General features: G+C 41.5%; 1 protein-coding gene across 2 annotated transcripts in view; it reads left to right on the top strand.

The window, feature by feature from the left end:
- The first annotated feature begins 208 nt into the window (after window positions 1-208).
- The window catches only part of Arhgef6 (Rac/Cdc42 guanine nucleotide exchange factor 6), a 151905-nt gene continuing 126321 nt past the window's right edge, over window positions 209-25792 (top strand). The window contains exons 1-2 of one of the 2 annotated variants that reach the window (XM_008840705.2): window positions 209-475; window positions 1673-1756. In XM_008840705.2, the coding sequence (XP_008838927.2) occupies window positions 311-475; window positions 1673-1756 (249 nt within the window). In that variant the 5' untranslated portion in view covers window positions 209-310. Of the gene's footprint in view, window positions 476-1672; window positions 1757-12686; window positions 12973-25792 lie in introns of those variants that run through there. The other variant, XM_029567177.1, reaches the window with a different exon arrangement.

The raw sequence follows: 25792 nt of genomic DNA, 5'->3' as shown, positions 1-25792 counted from the left end.
GTTCCTCGTACTAAAAAAAAAAATCCTCATGACATAGTTTTCTAGCTTTTGGAAAAAGAACAACTAAGTGTTATCCAGGATTTTTTACATTCATTACAATCCCTTTCCATATCTTTGAATGTGATCTCTGTGGTTTACAAATCCCATGCTCCACTGTTGTCTAAGAAAAGTTGCTTTAAACCTTTGCCCTGCGAGCACCAGAAGAGAACTCATAAAAAGGAAGACAGCAGCAGATGCAATCACGGATGTGGCTTAGTCCTCGCAGCTGCCCCGGAGAGCTAGAGCTGTTCAGTGTGTAAGATCCTCAGTAATGAACCCAGAAGAGCGAGTCGTGACATGGCTTATATCTTTGGGAGTTTTAGATTCCCCCAAAAAGACCATCTGTGATCCGGAGGAATTCTTGAAGTCCTCGCTGAGAAATGGGGTAGTACTGTGCAAACTGATCAACAGACTCGTTCCTGGCTCAGTGGAGAAGGTAAGGTCATTATGCAGTGTCTTTGGGATTGCTTACTACCACAGAGCAGCAATAATATAAATCTTGAGATTTTTCTGTTGCCCTAGTCATGGGAATCCTCTGCCTTAATATCTTTCTAAATTAGGCATTTTTTCTTATTGTCTTTGTATTTTGAAAAAAAATCAGAAAATGAAATGTTAGCCTTCATTAATTGGCCCCCAAAGGTCAGTCTAGCAAAAACTTGTTATACTACTGGCAATCAGGGATGGGAGTACATCCCTTTTGGGAGTTTGCTTTGTCATGGAGATGCATTCTACACTTTCCTGTACACTGACATGTTTTGAACTTGGGGTACATAAGTCTGTGGAGTAATGGAATGATCTTGATGTTTATTGACAGTTTGTCTAAAAATTTATGTAAATTTCCTTTTTAAAAAAGAATCCACTGAAGAATTATATTCAGTTAGTAAGAGAAATAATCTAAAAATGTCACATAAAACTTATGAAAACCAAAGAGAAGCCAAGCGTATGTGTTGAACGCAATGGGCATCCAAAGTGAAACTAAGCTTTGTCTGAAAAAAGTCCAAGATTTTTTATGTTGGAAATCCATGTTGATGAGAGTGGATGAACAATGGAGAGTCATTTAGAATGATGCTTAAAGTAGGCACTTATGTAAGCTTAGTAGAGTTCTATGATTCTTCTCTTGAGGTCATTTCGGAATGTGACTGTGAGTAGGGCTTTCTGCCTTCTTGAATCAGTTTCTATTTTTACTGAATAAGATTTACTTACAATTTTTTAAACTTAAGAAACAAGTGATTAGACACAGAGAGATATGATAAGTGTTGAGCTCGGCCAAGTGAAGTAGAATATCAACAAACAATCATGAAGGGGAAGTGGGAAGCAATAAGTGTAGTGTTCTTGCTTGAAAGCATGGACCAAACAAAAAACTGTCTTAATCTCTCTGATCTGCTATCCCCACACTTGGGCTGAAGGCATGAAAAAAATATTTGTAAGTAGAAACAGCTTGGTGACATTGAAACAAAACCAACCGTTTAGACATTTGCATCACTTCCTTCAGTGGTTAGTTCTCTTCCTGGATGGAGAGCAGGGCTGTCCTCTGCCTTAAAAAGCCTACCTTATCTAGTTATCAGCAAATGATGATGATGGCTTGTTTGTCTTGGACTGGCAATCTCCAATTGACATTTGACTGTTTTTCTAGTATTGTCTGGAGCCCCAAACTGAAGCCAACTGTATCAGCAACATCAATGACTTCCTGAAAGGATGTGCTGCCCTTCAAGTGGAAGTAAGCTTACCCGCCTTGCCTTTCATTTTGCCATTATTTTATGCTCTGCTAATAAAAGACAGCAGTAAAAGTACTTGATTGAGGTGGGCGTGGTGGCGCATGCCTTTAATCCCAGCACTCCGGAGGCAGAGGCAGGCGGATCTCTGTGAGTTCAAGGCCAGCCTGGTCTACATAGTGAGTTCTAGGACAGCTGGAGCTACAGGGAGACCTTGTCTCAAAAAGACCAAAAAAAAAAAATTACTTGATTGGCTTTGGGCATGGTGGCACTCAGCCTTAATCCCAGCACATTGCAGGCAGAGGCAGGTGTTCTTGATAAGATTGAGGCCAGCCTTATCTACATAGCTAGTTCCAGGTCATCTGAGGCTATAGGGAGTCTCTGTCTTAAAAAAAAAAAAAAGGTGCTTAATCGATCTTTGCTGCCCTTGGTCACTAAGGTAAATAGGGGTGGCACTTTAGAGAAACCAGAGTTGAGATTAGTGGTCCCCAGCGGTGAAGGATTAGTATGTATCTTTTCTAGAAGCCAATTCTAAACAAAACAGAATCATTAGCTGGGCACGGTGGCATACCCCTCTAATCCACAGTACCTAGGAGGTGGAAGCAGGAGGATCAGAACTTCAAGGTCATCCTTAGCTATGCAGTAACTTTGGGGCCAGCTTGTGCTACGAGAAGGAGAGCCATTCTCAAGAGGAAAAAATAAAGAAAGAAAAAGAGAAAAATGAAAGAATAAGATAAAATTAGAATGGAAAAACAAAAAGATAAGAAAACAAAATAAAAACTCAGAAATGGTGTCTTTTAAATGCAGCATCTAAATCCAGAAAACAGGCTCCTGGTGACAGACCTTCTGTGGGTGTGCTTCCTTACTAAGGGGAAACAGAAGTGACCCACTGGCTGCTGCAGAGGGTCTCTGCAAATACCGAGAGTTACAAAAGCAAAACAAAAGGAAAGCAAAACAAAACAAAACACCCCCTCCTGAAAAAAAAACAACCCGCCAAACAAAACACCAGAACCAAAGCCAACAAACCAACAAAGAAAACTTAAAAAGAGACCAGCCTTTTTATCTCTCATTAACACTTCAGAACAGAGGCCTTGGAAAACTGAGAGAACCTGGATTTCAGGTCAAAATTGTACTTAAGGTTCATTGCAGTGCTGGAGATGCAGCTTAATGGTACAATACATGCTTAATGCACAAGGCCCTGAATTTAATCTCCAGCACCTCAAACAAAAGAAAAATATATTAAAGGATGTTGCATTACTTACATTATGTGAGACCCTACAGTGTGTAGAAATGGTGTTACTGAAAAAGAGGCCAGTACATCTGTCTATGTGTCAAGTTACTTTTTTTGTGCTTCAGTATTGTTTCTATGGTGCAGGGAAGCCAGATCCTCCTCTTGTGTGTGCTAGCAAGGAGCCACGCCCTCTGCCCTCTTGCACCACTTCTGTCTGAAATGGACACAATAAGAGCTACCTCGTGGGGCTGTTTCGGGATCAAATGAGATACTGCCTCATTATATAAGCTTAAGAGTCAACCTTCTAAGATAAAACAGATAATCTGTGTACTTATTGTCAGCTCAGGGCCAGGGTCATATGTACCCTGAATTAGTAAAACAAGCATTATCTGTGCACAGTTAGTGCTTTGAGCATGGAGTCTGTTGTTAGGCTTCTTGAGCTTACATCTCAGTTCCTGTTTACTAGTGGCTTTGTGACCTTCAAGTACCTGATTCATCTACACTTCCACACCTTGGTCTTTCCTGTAAACTAGGAATAATAGTGCCACCTATCCCCTGCAATTGCTGTACAATTTCAATGAATTCATACTTGCAAACCCCTCAGAATATAGTATTATTTGAGTGTCAGTCTTTCTTATTGTTATTTACCATTACTAGCTGTCCTACTAGTGTTGCCCCAGATAACTTTGCTTCCTTCAAAAATTATCTTAATGCCCTGCATGGTGGTGCACACCTTTAATCCCAGCACTCAGTAGGCAGAGGTTGGTAAATCTCTGTGAGATTCAGGCCAGCTGGGGCTACAGGGAGACTGTCTCAAAAAAACAATTCTTAAAGCCAGCCCTAGTATGAAGCTACAACTGTTTCAGAGTATCTGATTCCAGTCTCTTCCTTGTTGTTGCCCAGAGATTGAGTAGCCTTCCTTAGGTGGATTTATTTTATTCTCTCTCTCTCTCTCTCTCTCTCTCTCTCTCTCTTTCTCTCTCTCTCCATGGTCCACATGGATTCAGAGCACTTGATATTCCTTAGAGAATGCTGTCTATTGTGGAACAGATCATGACATTTTCTTATTTAATTTTTCAAATAAAAACACAGTGAAGTTGCCAGTGATTTCTGTGCTGAAGTCGCCAGAAGATGTACTGTGCTTCTTTGTGGATCTTAGAATACTAGATGATGCAGAAACACCTCGTGATGCTGGCGCTGTTGGGAATCTTTCTGATAACTAAAGTTTATTCCTTTAAGCACAAATGCTTAAAATAGTTTTCTCCAAAAAATGTTTTATGGACTTTGGGTAGAAATCTTACTAAAAAAAGATTATCATTTTCTGTTTTCTTTAAAAGCCGTTGGGGATATTTTTATCTCTTTTTAATAATTCAGGCTGACCTGAACATGATAGAGCATTGAAATAAAGGAATATCTGACACTGAGATTAGTCATATGCCCCTGTAACTTCTTACATATGTGTTAGACTCTTTTTTCTGTTTTTTTTGTATGTGTGTGTATAGTGTGCGTTTGTGATATATGTGTACTGAGCTGTGTGGACACATGTGGAGGCCAGAAGTCAATGCTGAATGTCTCTATCACTCTCCAGGTTTCCAAAACTATTTTGGCATATTCTAGATCCCCTGCTTGTACAGATGAGTTTTAGAATCATCTTGTCCATTTCTTGTGTGTGTGGGGGGCTTCCTTCCTTCCTTCCTTCCTTCCTTCCTTCCTTCCTTTCTTTCTTGGTACAAGGTGCCTCACTGTTTTGGCTAGACTAGCTGGTCAGCAAACCTTTCACCCACACAGCACTGAGGTTACAGATATACACTACCACACTCAGCATTTATGTGGATGCTGGGGATCTGAACTCAGGTCCTCACATTTGCATAGCAAGCACTTCACCCACTGAGCCATCTCCCAAACCCCATATGTTAGAGTCTCAGCTCTGTCAATTACTACTGTGTAACTCTTCATAAAGTTACTAGGCATTGCTGTGCTCCTGTTTCTTTATCTGTATGATAGAGACTAACAAAAGATCATTAAAGTGAATTTCAGTTAGTATACAAAGTGATGGGCTTCATTACAGAATACTGTTTTAAGAATCAAATTAAATAATTTATCTACAGCATTTAATGTATCACTCCATCTAAACAGGAGTTCTACTGTTCACCATTAGGTTATTACTAGGTGTTTTTGAACTGTTGTGTGCAAAACTGTGCCTGTAGGGTATATATAGGAACCATATTAAGACACTCTTAGATCCCCGAAAGAAGGCACATAAAATCAGTCCAGAAGGAATGAGATTGAAAGCTGAGCTGGGGAACAGTGAGCAGCCAAGTATGTTGCCTATCTAGTCTCAAGCTTCTTGTTAGCTGGGAAATAGACCTAGAGAGAAGTCTTTACAAAGGTAGAGAGAGAGAGAGAGAGAGAGAGAGAGAGAGAGAGAGAGAGAGAGAGAAATAGGACATGTTCAGGGGGTTTCAGTTAACTTTATAAAGCTCTACATGTATGAAAAGAAGAAAAGCAGGATTTGACTGTTTCCCAGGGCACACTATTATTTATGTGAAGTAAGTCCACCAGTTTGAAAGGGTCTGTTTGGAAGAGCATAATGGTGAGTTGGAGAGGTAGCTCTTCACTGGCTGAGTATTGAGTTTGGAGGCATGGGGAACCACATTATAAGTTTGTGGCCACTTGGCCTCTCCAGAAGACCTCCACTTTATATCATCGGTGGGTACAAGATCTTAGGGTTTCTAATGGTTCACACAGCTAGTAACAGAGACACTTTGGAGAATCAGTCTCCAAAGCATCTCCCTAACTTCCATACTATCCTTTGAAAGAAATGTATTTTTTTTAATTTTGATGAAGTCCAATTCATTTAAAATTTTTTGATGAAGTTAGATTCATTTTTTTATTGACGTGGAGGTTAGAGGACAGCTTTCAAGAGTTGTTTCTTGCCTTCCACCTTGTTGAGGTAATGTCTCATTGTTTTTGCTGCTGTGCTGAAGATTCTAGGCTAGCTGGCCCACGGACTTCCCAGCAATTTTCCTGTCTCTGCCTCCCAGCTCACTCTAAGAGTGCTGGGATTTCAGATATGCATCACAGCACCTGGCTTTTTTATGTGCATTCTGGAGATCCAAGTCGTCGTGCTTGTTCAGCGAGTGCTTCTACCCAGTGACCCAGCTCTCAGGTTCTTATCTACCATTTTTGTATTTGGTTTTTTTATTTGACTTTTGGTATCATTTAAGAAATGCTTGCCCAGTCAAAGGTCATGAATATTTGTAAAAATGTTGTTTTGGCTCTTACATTAGGGCCTTTGATCCCTTTCCACTTAATTTCTGTATATGGTAGGAAGACAGGGTCCAAGATAATTCTTTTGGATGTGCACATACAGTTTTCTTTTCCTTCCTTCCTTCCTTCCTTCCTTCCTTCCTTCCTGCCTTTCTTCCTTCCTTCCTTCCCTCTGTCTCTCCCTTCCTCCCTTGTTCTTCTTTCATTTCTTTCTTTCTTTCTTTTCCTTCCTTCCTTCCTTCCTTCCTTCCTCCCTCCCTCCCTCCCTCCCTCCCTCCCTCTGTCTCTCTTTCTTTCTTTCATCTTTTTGAGACAGGGTCTCCTTGAAAACCCCAGCTGGCAAGAAACAAGCTAAATAGACCAAGCTGGTCATCATCTCACAAAAAGCCACCCGCCTCTGCCTCCCAAGTGCTGGGATTTAAGACGTGTGCCACTATACCCGGCCACATACAGTTTTCTGATCATTATTTATTGGAAAAACTACCTTTCCCATTTGTAAGTGATTAACATTAGCTTTGCAGTGAGTTTTAAAATGAGGTGAGTCCTCTAACTTGTTCTTAGTTTTAAAACCACTTTGGAATATTCTAGATTCCTTCCATGTACAGCTGAGTTAGTATCATCTTGTCCTTTTTTTTTTTTGACACAGGGTTTCACTGTGAAACCCTGGCTGTTCTGGAACTTGCTATGTAGACAAGTTTAACCTTGAACTTGTGGTGATGCTACTGCCTCTGCCTTCTGAGTGCTGGGATTACAGTTTATGTCATCATACCTCTCCCCATTTCTGAAAACAGCCAGCTGACTTGATAGGGATTGTGTTCAATTTATAGATCACTGAGGAATGGTATTCTCTTAGTACCATTAATCTTCTAATCTATGAACATGAGTCTTTCCATTCACTCAGATTGTGTTTAATTTTATTCAATCATGTTTTGTGGTTTTCAGCATATATGTCTTACAGTGCTTTGGTTTTGGTTTTTTTAAGGTTTTCTTTTTTAAATTTTTTTATTTTTTAAATTTTTATGTGTATGAGTGTTTTGCCTGCATGTATATAAGTGCACATGTGCATGCAATGTCTACAGAGGGTAGAAGAGGGCAGCAAATCTCCTGGAACTGGAGTGGATGGTTGTTAGCTACCACATAGGTATGAGAACTGATCCTGCATTCTCTGCAAGAGCAGACAGTGCTTTTAACCACTGAGTCATCTCTTCAGCTCCTGGTTCAATTTTTCCCCAAGGTATTCTGCACATTTTTTTATGCGTGCAGTCTCATGTAGCCCTGCCTGGGCTTGAACTCACTATGTAGCTGAGGATGACCTTGAACTCCTGAACCTCCTGCCTCAAATTCTGAAGTGCAGGGATATATTCCTGTGTTCTATTATAAATGAAATTAATTTAAAAATATATTTATATCAGGCATGGTGTTGCTTCCCTTTAATCCCAGCACTCAGGAGGCAGAAGTAGCAATCCTGTGAGTTTCAGGTAAGCCTGAGCTACATAGTGAGTTCCAAGCTAGTCAGGGCTACGTAGTGAGACTTTGTCTACCCCCCTCTAAATAAAATATTTGTTTTTATTTATGTTTATGGTTGTGTGTGTCTGCTTGTATGTATGTGCACCACATGAATACAGATGCCTGCAGAGGTCAGAAGAGGGCATCAGACCCCTGAAGCTGCAGTTACCAGTAGTTGTGAGCCCTACCCCCATCTAGGTGCTGGGAACTGAACCCAGGTCCTCTGTAAGAGCAGCAAGTGCTCTTAACTGCTGAGCCATCTCTCCAGTGTTCCTTCCCCCTTTTGGGACTTTTCTTTCCTTCTTTCCTTCCTTCCTTCTTTCCTTCTTTCCTTCCTTCCTTCCTGCCTGCCATCCTTCCTTCCATCCTTCCTTTTCTTCCTTCCTTCCTTCCTGCCTGCCATCCTTCCATCCTTCCTTTTCTTCCTTCCTTCCTTCCTGCCTGCCTGCCTGCCATCCTTCCATCCTTCCTTTTCTTTCTTTCTTCCTTCCTGCTTCTTCATCTCTACCTCTCCCTTTCTCTCTCCCACTTTTCCTTCTCCCTCTTCCTCTTCGCTTCCTTCTTTCCCTCCCTCTCTTTCCCTTCCCTCTTCTCCTCTGTCTCTCAGCTAGCCTCAAACAATATGTAGCTGAGGATGACCTTGAATTAGTGATCTTTCTGCTTCCACCTCCATGCACCATGACACCAGCTTAGAACTGTTTTTGTTTTGTTTTGTTTTGTTTTGTTTTGTTTTGTTTTGTTTTGTTTTGTTTGATACAGGGTCTCACTCTCTAGTCCTGGATGGCCTGGATATGCAGACCAGGCTGGCCTTAAACTCACAAAGACCTGCCTGCCTCTGTCTCCCGAGTACTGGGATTAAAGGCATGTGCCACCATGCCCAGCCCAGAATTGTTTTCTTAATTTGGGTTGGATTGTTCCCTGCTAGTGCATGGAAGTGGAATTAATTTTGAATATTTATCTTATATCCTTCTTCTTTACAGAATTTGTTTCTTAGGCCTAATAGTTTCTCAGTAGATTCCTTATGATTTTTGTTTTTCAAGATTATATCTTCTATGAATAGAGATAATTTTATTTCTTACTTTTTATGAACTTTTATTTCAGTTTCTACACTAATTTATTTAGCTGGAAACCCCAGTCCATGTTGATTAGAAGTGGTGAGAACAAACTCCTTGTTTTGTTTTTGCTCTTAAGGAAGAATATGTTCTTTCACCATTAAGTACTACATTAGCAGCTTATTTTTCATAAATGGCCTTTAGGGGTGTGAGGAAATTTCCTTTTATTACTAGTTGGTCAAGAGACTTTTTAATCACAAAAACATGAGCTTTGCCAATATGCTTTGTGTGCTCTGTGTATATATGTATGTTCTGTATGAGTGCATGTGTGTTTGTATATGTGAGTGCAGTAGTCACATATGTGGAGGCCAGAGGAAAACCTTGGGTGTTGGTCTTTACCTAACACATTATTACTATTTATTATTATTATTATTATTATTATTATTATTATTATTATTATTGTGTTTTGCCTGCATGTGTTTAAGTGCACTGTGTGTGCAATGCCTATGAAGACCAGAAGAGGGCATCAGAGCACCTTCGTTGTTTCATGCTATGTATCCTAGGCCACTTAGCCCTGGAGTTTCCAGGGATTCTCCTGTCTCCATCTTTCATATTGCCATAGGAGCACTGATATTACAGATGTATGCTGCCATGCCTGGCTTTACTTCACTTTGGTTTTGAGTATTTTAAGTCAGGTTCTCACGCTTGTGTGGAAAGCATTTTACTCACTGAGCCATCTCACCAGATTCTTTTGTGCATTTTATGCTCTGTTAAGATGATTGTTAGTTTAGGATCTTTATTAGACTGATATAATACAGTGATTGATATTCAAATGTTAAATCAATCCTTCATTCCTATGATAAATCCAAGTGAATTCTGTTGTATATGCATATAAAATTTTGTGCGCATTCATGATGATTCTTGAAGAAACTTTTCATCATAGAAATGGAATTATTGTGTCGGATTTTGATAATGTCAAATTCTCCTACAAAAATTCCATTTCAACTTACAGTTCCACCAAAAGTGTGGAAAGTGCTTTTTTTCCCCTCATGTCTTTGTCAAAACATTTCATATTATTTATCTTTAAAGTTTGCCAAAGTGATGGATGAAAATGGTATTTCATTTTTTGATGTAATTTCTATTTCATGATTCCTAATGAATTTGGACAGTCTGTCGCTCTTTTATAGCCCATTTGTGTTTCTTTTGTGTATGAATGTGTGTGTAAACCAAATACATCTTTCTTATTTTCTTACAGAATGGAGAAGGCAGGGAGAATATTCAGTCAAGCCAAAATTTTCCAGAACATATATAAAAATCCTTATTTTTAGCTAAAATCACTTATGAGACTAGAAAGTCCCTTGACAACATGAGGTTTTTTGTTTGTTTTTTGTTTTGTTTCATTTTGTTGCAACGGGGTCTTCCTATAGTTCCAGCTGGCTTGGAGCTCTCTATGTAGAACAAGATGGCATCAGTCTCACATAGATCTGCCTGTCCCTTCCTCCCCAGTGTTAGGATTAAAAGTATGCACCACCACACCTGGCTGACAACATGAGTCTTAGGATCTTAGGGTCTGATCAGTTGGGGATGTCTTGAGTAGTAGTTCTCTGACTGCATTGTTTCTCAATAGTCACTTGACTGACTAGACTGGAAGTTCTAGCTCAGGGACTTTCCTCTCATCCCATTAGGTACTTCTGCTTCATCATTTCCCTACTTGTTGCCTAGGACACCCTACCTACGATCTCCATTTTGCACAAATGGACATCTCTGCTTCTGTACCCAGCTTACTTTGTAAAACAATCATTTGTTCTTGAGGGGTTTCATTGAATGAATATGTCATTCAAATAGTTTCTCTTCCCTCCCGCCCTCCCTTCACCCTCCCTCTCTTCCTTCCTACCTCTCTCCCTTCCTTTCTTCCTTCCTTCAATACCAGCTGGTAGCAGTATGGTTTTTCTCTGCCCCCACCCCCTCACTCCCTCCTGACTTCCTGAGTCACTCCATCTGCCTTGTCACCGCAACAGCACGGCTGTGCTCCCCAAAGTGAGGCCCATGGGGTGGACGATTTACCACTTCCCAGAAGCAGTTCTGCAAGGAAGGAGTCCTAGAAGTCAGGCAAAGCTAAATCTGCCACCTGCTACCTCCAGCTCTAGGAGCGCAGCATAAGGATGGACCACTACCACAAAATGGACATTTGTCAAGCCCTGACAGTGATACTTGTGTGAACTCAGAGTTCCTAGCTCTAAGCCTCAATTGGCTCATCTGGGAAATGAGAAGACCACTTAGGAGTTTGGTAGTGTCTACTGGTCTGGCACTGCTTTTAACTGGCCCATTTCCATTAGTTTCCACTGGTCAGAGTTTTGCATATTTAGCTGCTCAATTGGACTAGCAGGAAGACTAAAGAGAGTTCTGGCAATTTAATTTTTTTTTTAATAGTTGAGCCAATGGGACACTCCTAATGAATTTTTTAAAATTTGTCATTTAATTTTTATTGTCAGCACATGATCATATAGCTATAAATTTCATGACTATTAAAACTATAGCTACCAAAGCAGTGTAAAAGTTGCATAAAGATAAGCAAAGAAGGTTAAATATCATCTGTGACTCTGTCCTGTTCTTTTACTGACTGCATGGCACTTTTAGGAAAAATGAGTTTGGGGCTGGAGAGATGACTCACGGGTTAAGAGCACTGACTGCTTTTGCAGAGGACTTGGGTTCAGTTCCCAACACCTAACACCCAACACCCACATGGCTGCTAACCAGTATCTGGCTTCTGCAGGCATTGTACACACATGGTACACTTACATACACGCAGGCGAAACACTCATACACATAAATACTTTAAAAGTGAGCCTCAAATTATACACAGTGACACGCACATGTGATCCCAGCTACTCAATAGGCTGAGGCAGGAGTAAGTGCATTCTGGAGCAGTCTGGCTTTCATGGTGAGACCATGTCTCAAAATAACAAGGGGCTTGGGGTGCAGGTCTTTGGTATAATACTTGCCTAGTATGTGTGAGGCCTGGCTTCATTCCCTAGCACCAGGGGGAAAAATTGGACTTCAAGTGAGATTATAGTTATTTCTCATTTACCAGGAACCTTTTGAAATTCTCCCTTGAAAAGGCTATTTAATTTGGGGCCTATGGTGAGCAGAGTCCAGGAAAGGCATCCAAGATAGTTCAAGGAAACGATGGATAGGAAGGGCTGCTGAGTGCTTCTTTGCTTGAGTGGGGTGTCTCATTGGGTCACCAGGCAGCTTAGGGGTCCCGAGTTGCATCTGGGGATGGGGTTAGGAAAGTGGGCCACCATCTAAGAATGGCTAGTCCTTGGGTTCAGCATTTTCGGTGGAGGTTTTGGAGTGGCCCTGGATAGGCCAGGCGAGGTTGGTTAGTCCTGGGCTTGTGAACTGGGAGGCAGCAGCATGCACAGTGTGGCTGCCGCCGCTATATCGCGGCTTTTGCTCTTGCCAGGGCTACCGGGCTGCTGCTCCTGCAGCAGCAGCTGCCGCCGCTGTCGCCACCGCTGCTGCTCTGCCTTGTGCCGCTGTCACTTCCAGTTCCTACTTCTGAGATCCAGGTCCGGGTCATCGCTTCTCTGCCTCTGGCCCAGTCCCTCCAGGCCGCTGTTCTCCGGCTCTGGCTCCCTGCAGCGGAGCGTGGGGTCAGGCTCCCCCATCAGCCGCTCCTCTCCAGCGGCCGCCGGTGCTCCCAGAGGGGCGCGCCTCCCGCAGCCCGCCATTGGAGCTCTAGAGCGAGAACTTGAGGGCAAGAATCTGACTTCCCTCCTCGTTAAGAATAAATAAATAAATAAATAAATAAATAAATAAATAAATAAATAAATAAATAAATAAATATTCCTTGCCTGGAGAGCTTGGCGGCGCGGCACGGAGTTTGGAGACGGGCGCCCCCTCCTCGTGCGTCCAGGAGCAAAGTTGCAGCGGCCCCTCCCCGCCGGCCAGCCCAGCAAGCTCTCCAGTTTCTCCCCGGTGGCGGCTGCGCGGGGCAGGGTCCCAGCTCCGGTTGGGGGACAGCGCTTCCCGCAGCCTTGGCACGGCTCGCTGAGCGCCCGCTGGCCCCGTGACTCGGAAGGGCGAGCCGCTTCCAAGGAGGCGGCGGCGGCTGGAGGGAGCTAGCAGCTGGAGGACAGGCGGGCAGCGGCCGAGCCAGGTGACCTGCCTGGGGGACAAGGGGTCAGGGGAAGGGGAGCACGGGAGGGCCTGGGGCTGGGGGGCCGGAGGAGCCAGGAAGGAGCCGCCCTTCCTCCGGGATTGACTGCCGCGGTCTGCAGCCCCAAAGCCTGGTCCCTTCTTGACCAGGGCCTCTCAGTGCACTGAGCTTCAGGGTGTCCAGAGCAGGGGCGGGGGCCAGGGCGCAGAGCTAGGAAGCGCCAAACTTAGGGGCGTGTTGTTCAGCTTTGGCCACAAGGTTTGCAGCGGACTGGATTCTGCCTTTTCCCCTTCCTGGAACAGAGCAAGAAGTCAACTATTTTTGATATTAATTTGATGCCCTCTCAAACCCAGGGACAATCTATGCATTGGGGATTGTTTGGGGCAGGTCTGTCGCAGGAATGGTTTTTGGATAGAAAAGACCTGTGCTCTACTGGTATTCCAAAGTATCCGTACTTCATTTCAAGTTTTCATTTTTATCATTGAGGGACCCAACAGGTATTCCAGCTATTTAGTTTCTTAGCTCTAGACTGGTGAACCCTCAAGTTTATCTCCGACCCTTTAAAGATCTTCTCCTCAAAATTTTATATATTATATTTTCAGTTTTGGTTTGTTATTGTTTTTTGATGTAGGAGTGACTGACATGCTTTTTCCCTCTTTTCTTAATTTGTGGTGGGAGTAAAAATATACTCAACAAATGTATTTTGCTATGAAACTATGTTTTTTTAATAAAAACTTCCCAAGAATCACAAAAGCCACATAGAATAGGATAAATTTCAGTGACTTTAATTTTCGAGGTATTAATTTTTAAGGCAAGATTCTAAAGTTCAGATTTCTTTTCTAACTTACATTTGCTTGGAAAAATCCAGTTTGTCCTTGAACTTCCTATCTTAATTTTGACATTGACCATGGTAAGAGGATCTCTGATGACATCATTTGCTCCAGCCACAGTTCAGTGTTCTGTAACCGAGAGCACCTCTGTCCAAAATGTAAGGCCTAGGCCTGCCCTTGGACTTCAGCAGAGGCATTTCCAAGGATTTCTCTTAAGCAAAATATTATGCTACATGCCAGGCAATGCTGCAGTCCCTTCTTACATAAGCAAGCTTCAGGCCCATGTGGTTCTGGGTATATACTTGGAGCAGTTAAAACAAGAGAATGTCTGTCTGCATGTGGGGTGCTGAGGAAGATTTGAACAAAGTAAATTTCCAGCTAGTAATCTCACCTTGCACTGCTTCGGTGTTTATTTATTTATTTGGCAATGCATTCTGCTTATCCCAAACTCACTGTGTCTTTATAAAGGATGCATGGTAGCTGGAATTGCTTTCATCTGCCAAAGAAACAGAAAAGTTTAGTTAACTGAAGTCAGACAGCTTCCCAAGGTAGAGTCAAAAGGCTGACTTCAGTCTGGATTTTGTTGCTTGTTTGCTTGCTTTCAGTAAAAGGTGATGTTTTATACAAAAGTGTTCCATTTGGAGCATTGTATGGATGGCATGTCATCTGAATTACGAATTGTTTTGTATTCCTTTTGTGAGCTCTCATTTTGGCCTTTTTTGCTTGCATAGAGCCTGCTCTGTCTGTAGTTAGGAGTGAGAGGAGGGTCTGGGGTTATGTTTAACTTTGATCTGCCACCTCTCTAGTCACACTCAGGGCTAGCAGGGGATGAATAGGAGTGACCATGGCCCAGAGATTTCCGACCGGACACTCATTTGGCATCATTCATAGAATATTACTTCAGTCTAGAAACTTATTAGGGAGGTGAAATCAGAGGGCACGTGTTCAGTTCATTTGCAGCACTATGTTCATTACTGTTCTTAGAGTTTAGATGAAAAGGAGGAAAAGAAATAGAATGCTGTTTCTCCAATACCTGCTGTGTTCTAGACATTGGGCCAGGTGCTTTGCGTCGATTATCTTATTTAGTCTTCACAATAACCCTGAGAGGCAAGGTGGCATTGCAGCCTTTATACAGTGGGAAAAACTGGGTTTGGGGAAGATCCAGACTCATGCCTCATCCTGGCGGTCCAGAGCAGAGGGAGATTAGTCAGCTCTGTTTCTTACACCAGAACTCATTCCCCATCATGAGCCACCACTCTCTGGCCTCTAGGGAGGCATTGATAGGAGCTGAAACATCTAGGTCCTTGGTTTTCAGACACGAGCATACACTAGAAGCATCTGGGTTGCTTTTGAAAACACAAGTGTTGGGGCTGGGCATAGTGGCACATGCATTTAATCCCATCACGTGGGAGGCAGAGGCAGGAGGATTACTATGAGATCAAGGCCAACTTGGTCTACATAGTGAGTTCCAGCTCAGTCGGGGTCACAGGGAAACCCTATCTCAAAAGAACAATCCTCACTCATAAAAATGCCAAAAATTGGGAGCTGGAGAGATGGCTCAATGGTTACAAACACGTACTGCTCTTCCAAGGGACCCGAATTTAATTTGCAGCACCCATTCCTGGTACTCTGCCTGGAACTCCAGCTCCAGGGGGATCTGATGCCTCAGACTTCCACACGCACCAGTACTCAAGTGCACACACTCACACACAGACACACGTACATACACATAATTAAAAAATAATAATAAATCTAGAAAAATCTACCCAAACCCCAAAACCAAACAAAACACAAATATTGGAGTCCCATCACTCAAAAATTCTGAGTTTAATTAGTCTATAATGAGGCATGCGCTTAGGTTTTTTTTTTTTAAGTCAGTTTTATAATATGAATTCAAGAAATGGAACAAATCCTAAATATTTAGTTTGGTGAATCCTTACACACTGGATATAGCCATATAATCATTTGCATTAAGAAGTAGAGCATTATCAGCACCTATAAGCACCCTTGGGTGCCTTCCATCACTGCTGATCACTGCAAAACATTACCACCCTAACTTCTAAGATAATAGTTTACTTTTCCGTTTTGATAATCTATATGAATTGAATGATAAAATGTATACTCACTTCATAAAAGTTCTTCCCCCCAGCATAGTAATTGTACTAGTATGTTGAAGGCACTAGTGGTTCATTCTTTGTTATTACTGAGTAGTATTCCATTGTATGCATATACCACATTTTGTTTTGCTGTTCGCTCACTGATGGGCAATGTAGGTTGTTTAGAGGTTTTCAGGTTTTGGACTGTTGCAGTGAAAAATGCTGCTATAAATATCTTTATGGGTATCTCCTGGAGAACATTTCTGTTGAATTTATGTGTAGCAGTAGAGTTGCTAGGTCATAGGGTATATATATATATATATATGTGTGTGTGTGTGTGTGTGTGTGTGTGTGTGTATGTATGTATGTATATATTTCCGTAGGAAGTACTTCCAGACAGTTTTTAGAAGTGATCAAGCCTTGGGATTTTTTTAAAAAATATTTTATTATTTTATGTGTATGAGTGTATTGCCTACATGTGTGTAAGTGTACCCATGTTGTGCAATGCCCTCGGAGGTCAGAAGAAGGCATCAGATTCTCATGGAACTGGAATTACGGATGGTTGTTAGCAGCCGTGTGGGTGCTGGGAATCAAACCTGGGTCCTCTGTAAGAGCAGTCAAACCACTGAGCCATCTCTTCAGTTCTGAGATTATGTTTTCTCAAACATCCAGAGTTGAAGCATCCATGTACATCAAGAGTTAAGAAACTCTCTAGTTAAAGGAGTGTTGTGAATTGGAGGCCAGCCTGGGCTACAGAGTGAGACTGAGAAGGAGAGAGGGGGAAGGGGGCAGAAGGGAGGGATGGAGAGAGGAAGGGCGGGAGGAAATGTGAGAGAAGAGAAGAGAGGAGAGAAGAGAGAAGAAGAGAGAAGAGAGAACATACTGAGAGGGGAGCCTGCTTTTTAGCCTTGGTTCTTCTAGGTCATCGTCTCTGTTAGGTCAAACAATTTGTGCCCATTCCTCACAATTCCTTGCACTAAGATGTGTTTTTTTTTTTAATTTTATTGTTTAATATCTGTGTGTGTGTGTGTGTGTGTGTGTGCAAGCAGGCACCTCCATGGCTAAGGCAAGTGTGTGGAGGTCAGAGGACAATTTTCGGGAGCCATTTCTCTCCTTGCACCATGTGGGTTCCAGGGATCAAACTCAGGTTGTCAGGTTTGGTGGCAGCAAGTGTCCTTACCCACGGAGCCATCTTGTCAGCCCCTTGTACCAAGTTATTTTTATACTGTGTGCTCATTATCACTATAGTTATGTGTCAACACATCTACTGACTAGTGCTGGAAGTTCTCAGAGGCTGTTCATCCTTATAACCCTAGTATTCAATATAAAATGGTGTTGTAGCAGTTGGTCACTAATACTGACTCAGTAAACGATTGGTAGAATGACTGAGTAGTCAGGGGAGAATTGAGCTACAAAGGAGATGATCCAATTTTGGCACTGAGACTTATCCACTTTGTTCCCAGGAAACTGCCTCAGTCCCTCACTCAGAGCCAAATTACTTTTACTTATCTAAGCATGTGAGCATTACGGGTAACCTGGCTCTTCACTTTATACTGATTAGAAGTAGATGAGGTGAGATGAGGTAAGGTATGTGGAAACACTTTGTAAACTGGGACAGTGTACCTCACTAGAAAGCTGGGATAAAGGGAGAAGAAGGGCTACTGCCGATTAAATATAATGGACATAGCAGAAAGTATACGCATTTGCACATAACATGGAAGAAACAAAATCAACAGCACACCAGCAAAAGGCAGAAGAGCTAGCTAAAGTGGACCCTCAAACACAGAACCACCTGAGGTCCTTGAGTAGGGGGCCAGGCACACACTATATAGGTCTACTTACTAGAATTTTGCTGCTTTCCCTGCTTTGGTCTCATCGGCTTCCTGGTTCAGACGTGCGTGCGTCCGTCCCCTGCGTGCGTGCGTGCATGTATACAGTATAGTAGTGCAGTGGCTAAGAGCTCCGACTTTGAATTTGGCCTGACCTGAGTTGGCTACTTATTAGGTGTATGCCAATGTCCCAGTTGGTGATAGTAGGCAGTAGCACTGAGGAGGTCTGTGCTACCCCTAGCATTCATGACAGAAGGCCAGGAAAGCAGAAACTAAACTCTCAACGAAAGCTTTCTTTTTTGTATCCAAGGTTGTTCTCAAATTCTCTATGTAGCCAGGGCTAACACTGAACTTCCAATCCTCCTGCCTCGGCATCCTGAGTGCTGAGATTACAGGTGTATGCCACCATGCCTGGTTTATGGGATAGTGGGCATTGAACCCAGGACCTCATGCATGTGAGGCAGGCATTCTACCACCTGAGCTATGTCTCTAGCCCTGGAAGCTAGTTTATAATTGTAATTTTTAATGTATTCATGTAGACTGTTGTCCATAAATGCTTTTATGTTATGATAAAAGCAGTTCAGTTATGTTGAGATAATCCCATTTGATAAGTGATCCAGATGATCGTTTGGAATCTTAACATTTAAACAAATTGGATGCAGAGAAAAGGCTTTCTCAGGGTTCTGAGGTTTTATATTAGTTACATTGGGATGTTAGATATGGATGGAACTTGAAATTGGAAAACAAAAACATGCAGCCATGTTGTGTCTCATTTCCATGCTCTATTTGGCACAGACTGCCTGGTTTTGGAAAAATGTCTTAAAAATAAAGTCAAAGGTAAAAGCCTCTCATACTTTTGGAATGCTTAACATACTCCTTTTTTAGAAAGTAAAACAAAGTTGAACGTTTCTGGGTGTTTTAGATGAATAGTGGCATCAGGCTTCACTCCTGCTCTCATGCTCAACTGTAAAAATTAATCCTTTCGGCTTGGTGAGCATCTTTCCTTCACTAATTGAAATGCCTTTTCCCCCCTGAAGTTGAAATTCTCAGTGCCTCTGAACACAGAATTTTCAATTTAGAGTGTGTTGAAATGTGTTTAAAATAATTTATATAGCATATTTGCTTTGGGAGACTACAGGAAGACAGTTCCAAATTTCATTGATAGTACAGCTCAGCATAATGCATGAAACACAGATTAGAATCCCTAACTGCAGTTTCAGACAATATACAGATAATCTTAAAAATTTTAAGAACTGGTTGTAGCAGTTCTGGTTCTTTCTCTAGCTTGTGGCCTGGCCATTATTCTCAATGCTTACCAAAGCCAGTTGTTGTTGTTTTTTTTTAAATCATAAAACCAATTTGTGTATGGTTCCCTTTACAGCAAACCAGGGCTAGAAATATGTTTGTGGACTGTCGTAAAGAGGGGATGGACTATGAATTATTCAGTTGTTAACCACAGTAATTTTTTAGCTGCCATTTTGTATTCTAATAATAGAGACAGCTTGGATGGATTCCTCTTGGAGTTGAAAACTCAGGAAACCTGTTCATTCTTTTCTAGCCCATACCAATAGGTGAATGGGAGAAAATAATATTCTCAGTTTCTCATGTTTACCTGGATGAAAGGGTTTAACTTGTATGTCTTTTTAAATGAACATGTTTATTTTATTATTAAAATATCACAAAACAGAGACTATCCCAGAGAAAGATGCTCATCTTTTTAGTTATATTAAACAATTCAATGAATGGTCTTTTGTTTTTGGTGATGACTGAATAAAACATTCCCCTTGCACTCAGGAAATAAGTAATAAACCTGTTGAATTGTGCATAGCTGCAGAGGATCAAAATCAATGGCCTCTGTTTTTAAAAATATAGTATGTAATATTTAAAAAGGAAGCCTGTTGTTTCTGGGTTGGGTTGTATGCACCTACTGTAGATTAAATGGAATGCATTCGTTAGTAAATTGGTTCACTGGATTCTTCCTGACTGGAAATGTAAATTATCTCTTTTTACATCTAACTCACTCTAATTCTGTTTTCGTGTTGACTCTAATCCAGGCTGTTTCTGGGGGCAACATAGTACAATATGCCTCTTTATTTAAACCATGGAGTCTTGGCCAGCTATCCCCTACTCCAGCTCCATTTTAATTTAGTCACATGTCACATGTCCTTTACTTGAGGCATGCCTCAAGGATCAGTCTAAGAGATGATGCCAGATTGGCAGCACAGTGTAAGGTATGCATTGCAATTGTCAATAAAAGTGGGGTTATTACAAATTACAAATACAGGCTGAAGTTTTTGTTGTGTTTTTTGAGACCTGGTGTCATACAGCCCTGGTTAGCTTGGACTCAACAGGAAGCCCAAGCTAGCAATGAACTTGCACTGATCCTCCTATCTCTACTGCCCAAGTACTAGGATTACCAGCACAATGCTCTTCTTGGTGTTTGTTTCTTTGAGACAAGGTCTCACTGTGTAGTCCTGGCTGAACTGGAACTCACTATGTAGACAGACTGACCTCAAACTTGGATCTTTTTGCTTTTGACTCCCCTGTGCTTGGATTATGATGCCTGACTCACGGTATGCTTTAAAAAAATTATTTACCACCATCACCACCACCACCACCACCACCGTCATCATCATCATCATTGTGGAGTGTGTGTGTGTGTGTGTGTGTGTGTGTGTGTGTGTGTGCATGTGCATGATTGTCAGGGCATTCATGTGGAGGTCAGAGGACAACTTTCAGGAGTCAGTTCTCTCTTTCCATCATGTGGATTCCAGGGATCAAACTTAGGTATTGTATAGCCATCTTACTGGCCCAGAGTGAACTTTTTTGAATTGCAAATGAGAGGAGGCCTCTTTATGAAGGGTGAATGTGACTCAGGCCAGAAGCTGCTCCATCCCCGCATTTCAACATGGCCATTGCTACTTCCTCTGCTGTCATGCGAAAGAAAGAGTTCTTTCTGTCTGATTAGCTCCAGGCTTTGTCAGACTCTGGAAACCTGTGTATCACCACACAGTGACATGCATTGGCTCAGAGGATCAGAGCTGTGGATCTTATTGTTTGTTTTTGAGACAGGGTCTCGTGTAACTTAGGCTCACCTCAAACTCCCTATCACTATGTAGCCAAAGATGACCCTGAATTCATGACCCTTCTGGCCCTCCCTCAAAAGTACTAAGATTATTAGGTGAGTACCACCATGCTCAGCTTAGAGATGTAGATCTCTGATGATGATCTTTGGAGTATGATGACTCCTAAAGTGTATAGTCACACATCATTCCTGTTTGGCTTCTGGCAGAAGATTTACCTTCCTAATTAAGTTCTGCTTAGATAAATAAAGTCCCAGTTTTATACTTTCATAGAGACTTGAATATTATTACAGAGATCAGACATGTCAATTGAGGGACTGAATAGGACAAGAGGGAAAAGAAGGAATTAAATTAAAGAGAGACAGAATGCAGCAGCTTCCAAAGCAGCAAGTAAAATTATTTTTAAGGACTGGTCTCACCCTAGACAATAACAAGACATTTTTCTGCTCCTTGGAAGTATTGACTTTATTTTAAGAGGCAGCTTTAAGGTGTCAAGTTCCCAATATCTTTTATGAAGAAATTTGACTACAAAGCAGGGCTGAACACAAAGAAACTTTTTATCTTATAATTTGCATGTACTTTACGGCTGAATCATTAGTAAAATAAGGATATCTTTTCCGATAATTTTTGAGAGATATATGAAAGTCAAAAGAACATTGTATTTTACTAAACAAAATAAATTTTAAGCTAGGTAAGCTGAGGCAGGAGGATCATAAGTTTGAGGTCATCTTGGGCTACATAGTGATTTCCAAGTCTGCCTGAGCTACATAGCAAGACCCTATCTCAAAACCAAAATTTAAAAACTTTTTTGCAGAAATAGCATTGGATACTGTAAATAAGCACTTAGATTGTGATTTAATCAGTTTGCGTTCTCTGAAGGCAGCTTGGTACTTGGGAATGTGGAATATATTTGGAAAATCTTGATTTGGGAGTAAAGAATCCACCTTCAAGGAAAAACAACAGAATGGAAAGCAGTGGTTTAAGGACTACTGCTACTGGGCCTGGTGGCACACACATATAATCTTAGCACTTGGGAAGTAGAAGCAGGACGATCAGGAGTTCAAGGCTAGTCTCAGCTACGTGACATGCTGTCTCAAAAAGTCAAGAACAAAGAAAAGAAGAGTCAATGTACCTGGAGGTGGCATCTTCCTTTCCTAGATTTGTGTGTGTGTTGCATGCGCATAACGAGGCCAAAAGCTGATGTTGGATGTCTTTTTCAGTTGTTCTCTATTTTTGAGACAGGGTCTCGCCTTGCACCTGGAACTCATAGTTCTGCTAGACTGGTTAGCCAGTGAACCTCAGGGATCTGCCTGTCTCTGGCTCTCCAGCTCTGGGATTACAGAAACGTGCCTGGCTTTTGTGTGCTGGGAACTTGAACTCAGCTTTTCATGCTTGCATGTCGGGAACCTTACTGATAGCCATCTTCACTGCCCATTTGCTAGATCTTTTATAGTGCCCCTTTATTTCTTTTGTATAAGAAAGTTGGGAATTAGTGCTTGGCATATACAAGGTGCTCAGAAAATATTTATTGAATAGAGAATAAGTTGATCTTAATAGAAATTAGTTTTTTAAATTTTCTTCTAGATTGCTTGGGTATCTAACAGTATACATGTAGATTACTAAGAGTTGTTTTTTATTCATTGAAATTACTTTTTCATTAGTGAAAACAAAAAGAAAGCTAGGTCTCCCCTAACACAACAGTGCTCAGTTTTGCTTTTTTTTTTTTTAATGCCAAGCTAAGGTATGTATTTCAAGTTTGTTTTATTTTATTTTGGGTTTGGTTTAGTTTAATTTCTTTTGGCTAGGGACTCGTTACATAGCCCAGGTTGGCCTCCATCTTGTGGCAATCCTCCTGCTTTAGCTTCCTACATCACGTGGGAGTAGAGGCATGCAGTATCATATCTGCCTTAAAAAAAAAAAAAAAAAAGAAAAAGAGACAACTGTGAGAGCTTAGGTTCTGTAACGTCATATGGAAGGTCTTCTTGGCTTTCCCCTCCTGGCCATTTCTTGTTTCTTATGTTACCCAAAGTCTCTTGGTTTTCACTAGTTCTTTTTCCATTTATTTACATAGAACCTTTAAAATTTTTTATTTTTATTTTTGTTGTTTTTTGAGACAACGTCTCATTCTGTAGCCCAATCTGTTCTGGATTTTACTATGTAGCCCATGTAGACAGACTTCCTTGTGGTCCTCCTGCCTTAGCCTCCTGAGTGCTGGGATTAGAGGCAGCCTAGATGACAGTGATCCATCATGACTGGTTTGTAAACTTGATTCTACAGGCAGTTTCAGGCTGGGCTTTATTGTTTTTTTTTGCTGGGTGGCTGTGCTTTGAGCTGTTAGTGCTAACTGAAAGCACTGTAACTGATATCTCTGGCATCTGAGCTCCTTAATGCCCATCTCATAGCATTTGGACTGTCTCCAAGGTGAAAATCATATTTTTAATAAAATGGTGGAAGGGGGATGATAGAGATGGCTCAGTGGTTAAGAGCACTGGCTGCTCTTGCAAAAGACCCAAGTTCAGTTCCCAGCACCCACAGGCGACTGCTAACAACTCTCCATAACTCCAGTTCCAGGGTATCTGATGATGCCCTCTTCTGACCTCTGCAGGCGTTGCATGACACGTGTGCAGTTACATGCAGACAATACACTCATACACATAAAATAAAAATAATAATAAGTTTTACAAAGCTTTAAAAATAATAAAATGGTGTAAAATTGATTAATTGACCAACTAATTAACCAGTTAACTAGGCTTTGATGAATAGCTCTGAAAGTGATATCTTTTTTAAAAAGTTGCAGATGGAAGCAGTTATATAGGCACAAGGAGTGCCAAAAATCTTTGCCAAATGAGTTGCTAAAGATGATCTCTAATAAAGGAATAAGTGTTGGGATGTAGCTCAGTTGGTAGAATGTTTGCCTACCATGCATGAAGCCCTATGTTTAGTTTCCAATACCGCATAAACTGTGTGATGGAACATGCCTATAATCCCAGTACTTGGGAGATAGAGGAAGGAGGATCAGAAATTCAGGGCCATCCTTGACTACATAGTGAGTTCAATGCCAGTCTGGGCTATAGGAGATCCTGTCTATCAAAAAAAGAAAGAAAGAAAGAAAGAAAGAAAGAAAGAAAGAAAGAAAGAAAGAAAGAAAGAAAGAAAGAAAGAAAGAAAGGGAGAGAGAAAGAAAGAAGGAAGGAAGAAGGAAGGAAGGAAGGAAAGAAAGTGAGAGAGAGAAAGAGAGAGAAAGAGGAGAGAAAGAGAGAAAGAAAGGAAGAGAGAAAGAGAGAAAAAGAGAAAGGGAGGGAGGAAGAAAATGATAACTAACTTTGGAATATCCTTCCCACCAAGATAAGTTAGTGTTAGAAGGATTTAGGTACATTGTACACCTCTAACTCAATCATCTGAGGCCCCTAGGAAAGCACGGTCTTCAAAGGTAAGCCTGCTTCTCAACTGCTTAGGCCACTATATCATTAACGGGGGGACCACTGTCAGTTATGAGGAGATTCTCAGCCTTCTTATGTTTGCCATGGCCCCCAAATCGTAGAGCTCTAAAAAGTAAACAGTGCTATGAGTGTGTAAGCCATTTTCTCATCCTATGAAAGGACAAGGAAAAATCATTATGGATATTAAATATTGTTTTGGGGACATATGTCCAGCTACTGCGAAGTGTTGATATATATTATTGGGGATGGTGAGATGGATCAGGAGAGTGGAAGTGCTTGCTGCCAAGCCTGGTGAGCTGAGTTTGAGCCCTAGGATCCACATGGTAGAGAGAGAGAACTGGCTCTTGCAAGTTGCCCTCTGACCTTCACACACCCACTCCTCCAACCCAGAATGAATGAATAAATGTAAAATAAAAAAGAAATATATTTTTGAATGGAATGTATTATTAAAATATAAAAATGGACTATTTTCCAAATATTCATTTGTGAGTTATTGTTATTAACACAGAAACATTTCCTGGTAGAAATGAGGCTTTACATGGTGATTATGTTTTTTGGCTGGCCCACAACAACCTACTTAATACTTAATACGGCTGAACTACATGACTCACAGAGACTAAGTAGCAGGTGTGATGCTGTGTCTCTGGGAAAATGTGTTCATTCCAATTTAGAACACTAGGAAGTCATTGCCTCTTCTGGAGGAGGTGGTGGTGGGGGCTGGGGAAGCCACCTCTAGGTCTAGCATGCAGATACTCCAGCAGCTGAGGCATTACCCATCTACCTCCCCCCTTGAAAATTGGCAGCCACCATGGCCCCTGAAAAGGCTGTGGTGACAGGCTCACAGAAGGAGGGGTGGGGTAGGGGGAGCCAAAGTGGCTGACTGCCTGTGAGGCAGCTGGTTCTAGGCCCCCTGCTTCCTGTCTTTGGCTTGGCAAGCACTATTGACAAGAGAAATGTTGTTTCTCCCTTTCTTTCATGCCCATTATCTTTCTGGTAAGCTTATCCAAAACCAGTTGTTCTCTCTTGCACTATCTTTTAATAATTCTATGGCTGCCCTTTCCTAATATGCCTTTATCAGTCCTTATCCAAGCTCCTCTTCCCCAAACACTGAACACTCAGCTGAAGATAAATCTCAGCTGCAGAGAAAGTGGAGCTTTCCCCAAAGGCATAATAACAGGGAAGGATGAAGTCCTAGACTGAGACACACTGATGCTGGGGCAGTAGATTTGGTGAATTTGAGATGTGAGTAGTAAGGCATTAAGCTTAGATCTTGGTTCCTTTCCTAACTGTGGGGCTGAACTTCTTGAGTCTTCCATGAGGTTCAAGTCATCTATAAGCCTGGGTTAGAAGGTGAATGTGTAGAAATCCACACAGACAAGAGAACATATATGGTTAAACTGACCGGTCACAATGACAGTCCCAGTCCAAATGCTACTGTGCAGTAGCAGGAAGAGAGATAGAATTTGAATTTATAAACAGGTCAGTAATATTTTTAAAAATCAATTTATAAAAGGTATTAATTATATTAATTTATAATACTCC

The sequence above is a fragment of the Nannospalax galili genome, unplaced genomic scaffold, assembly GCF_000622305.1.
Source record: "Nannospalax galili isolate Female #2095 unplaced genomic scaffold, S.galili_v1.0 scaffold901, whole genome shotgun sequence".
NCBI lineage: Eukaryota > Metazoa > Chordata > Mammalia > Rodentia > Spalacidae > Nannospalax > Nannospalax galili.
The sequence above is the reverse complement of the archived record's forward strand: the minus strand, read 5'-3'. Positions and strand labels throughout refer to the sequence as shown.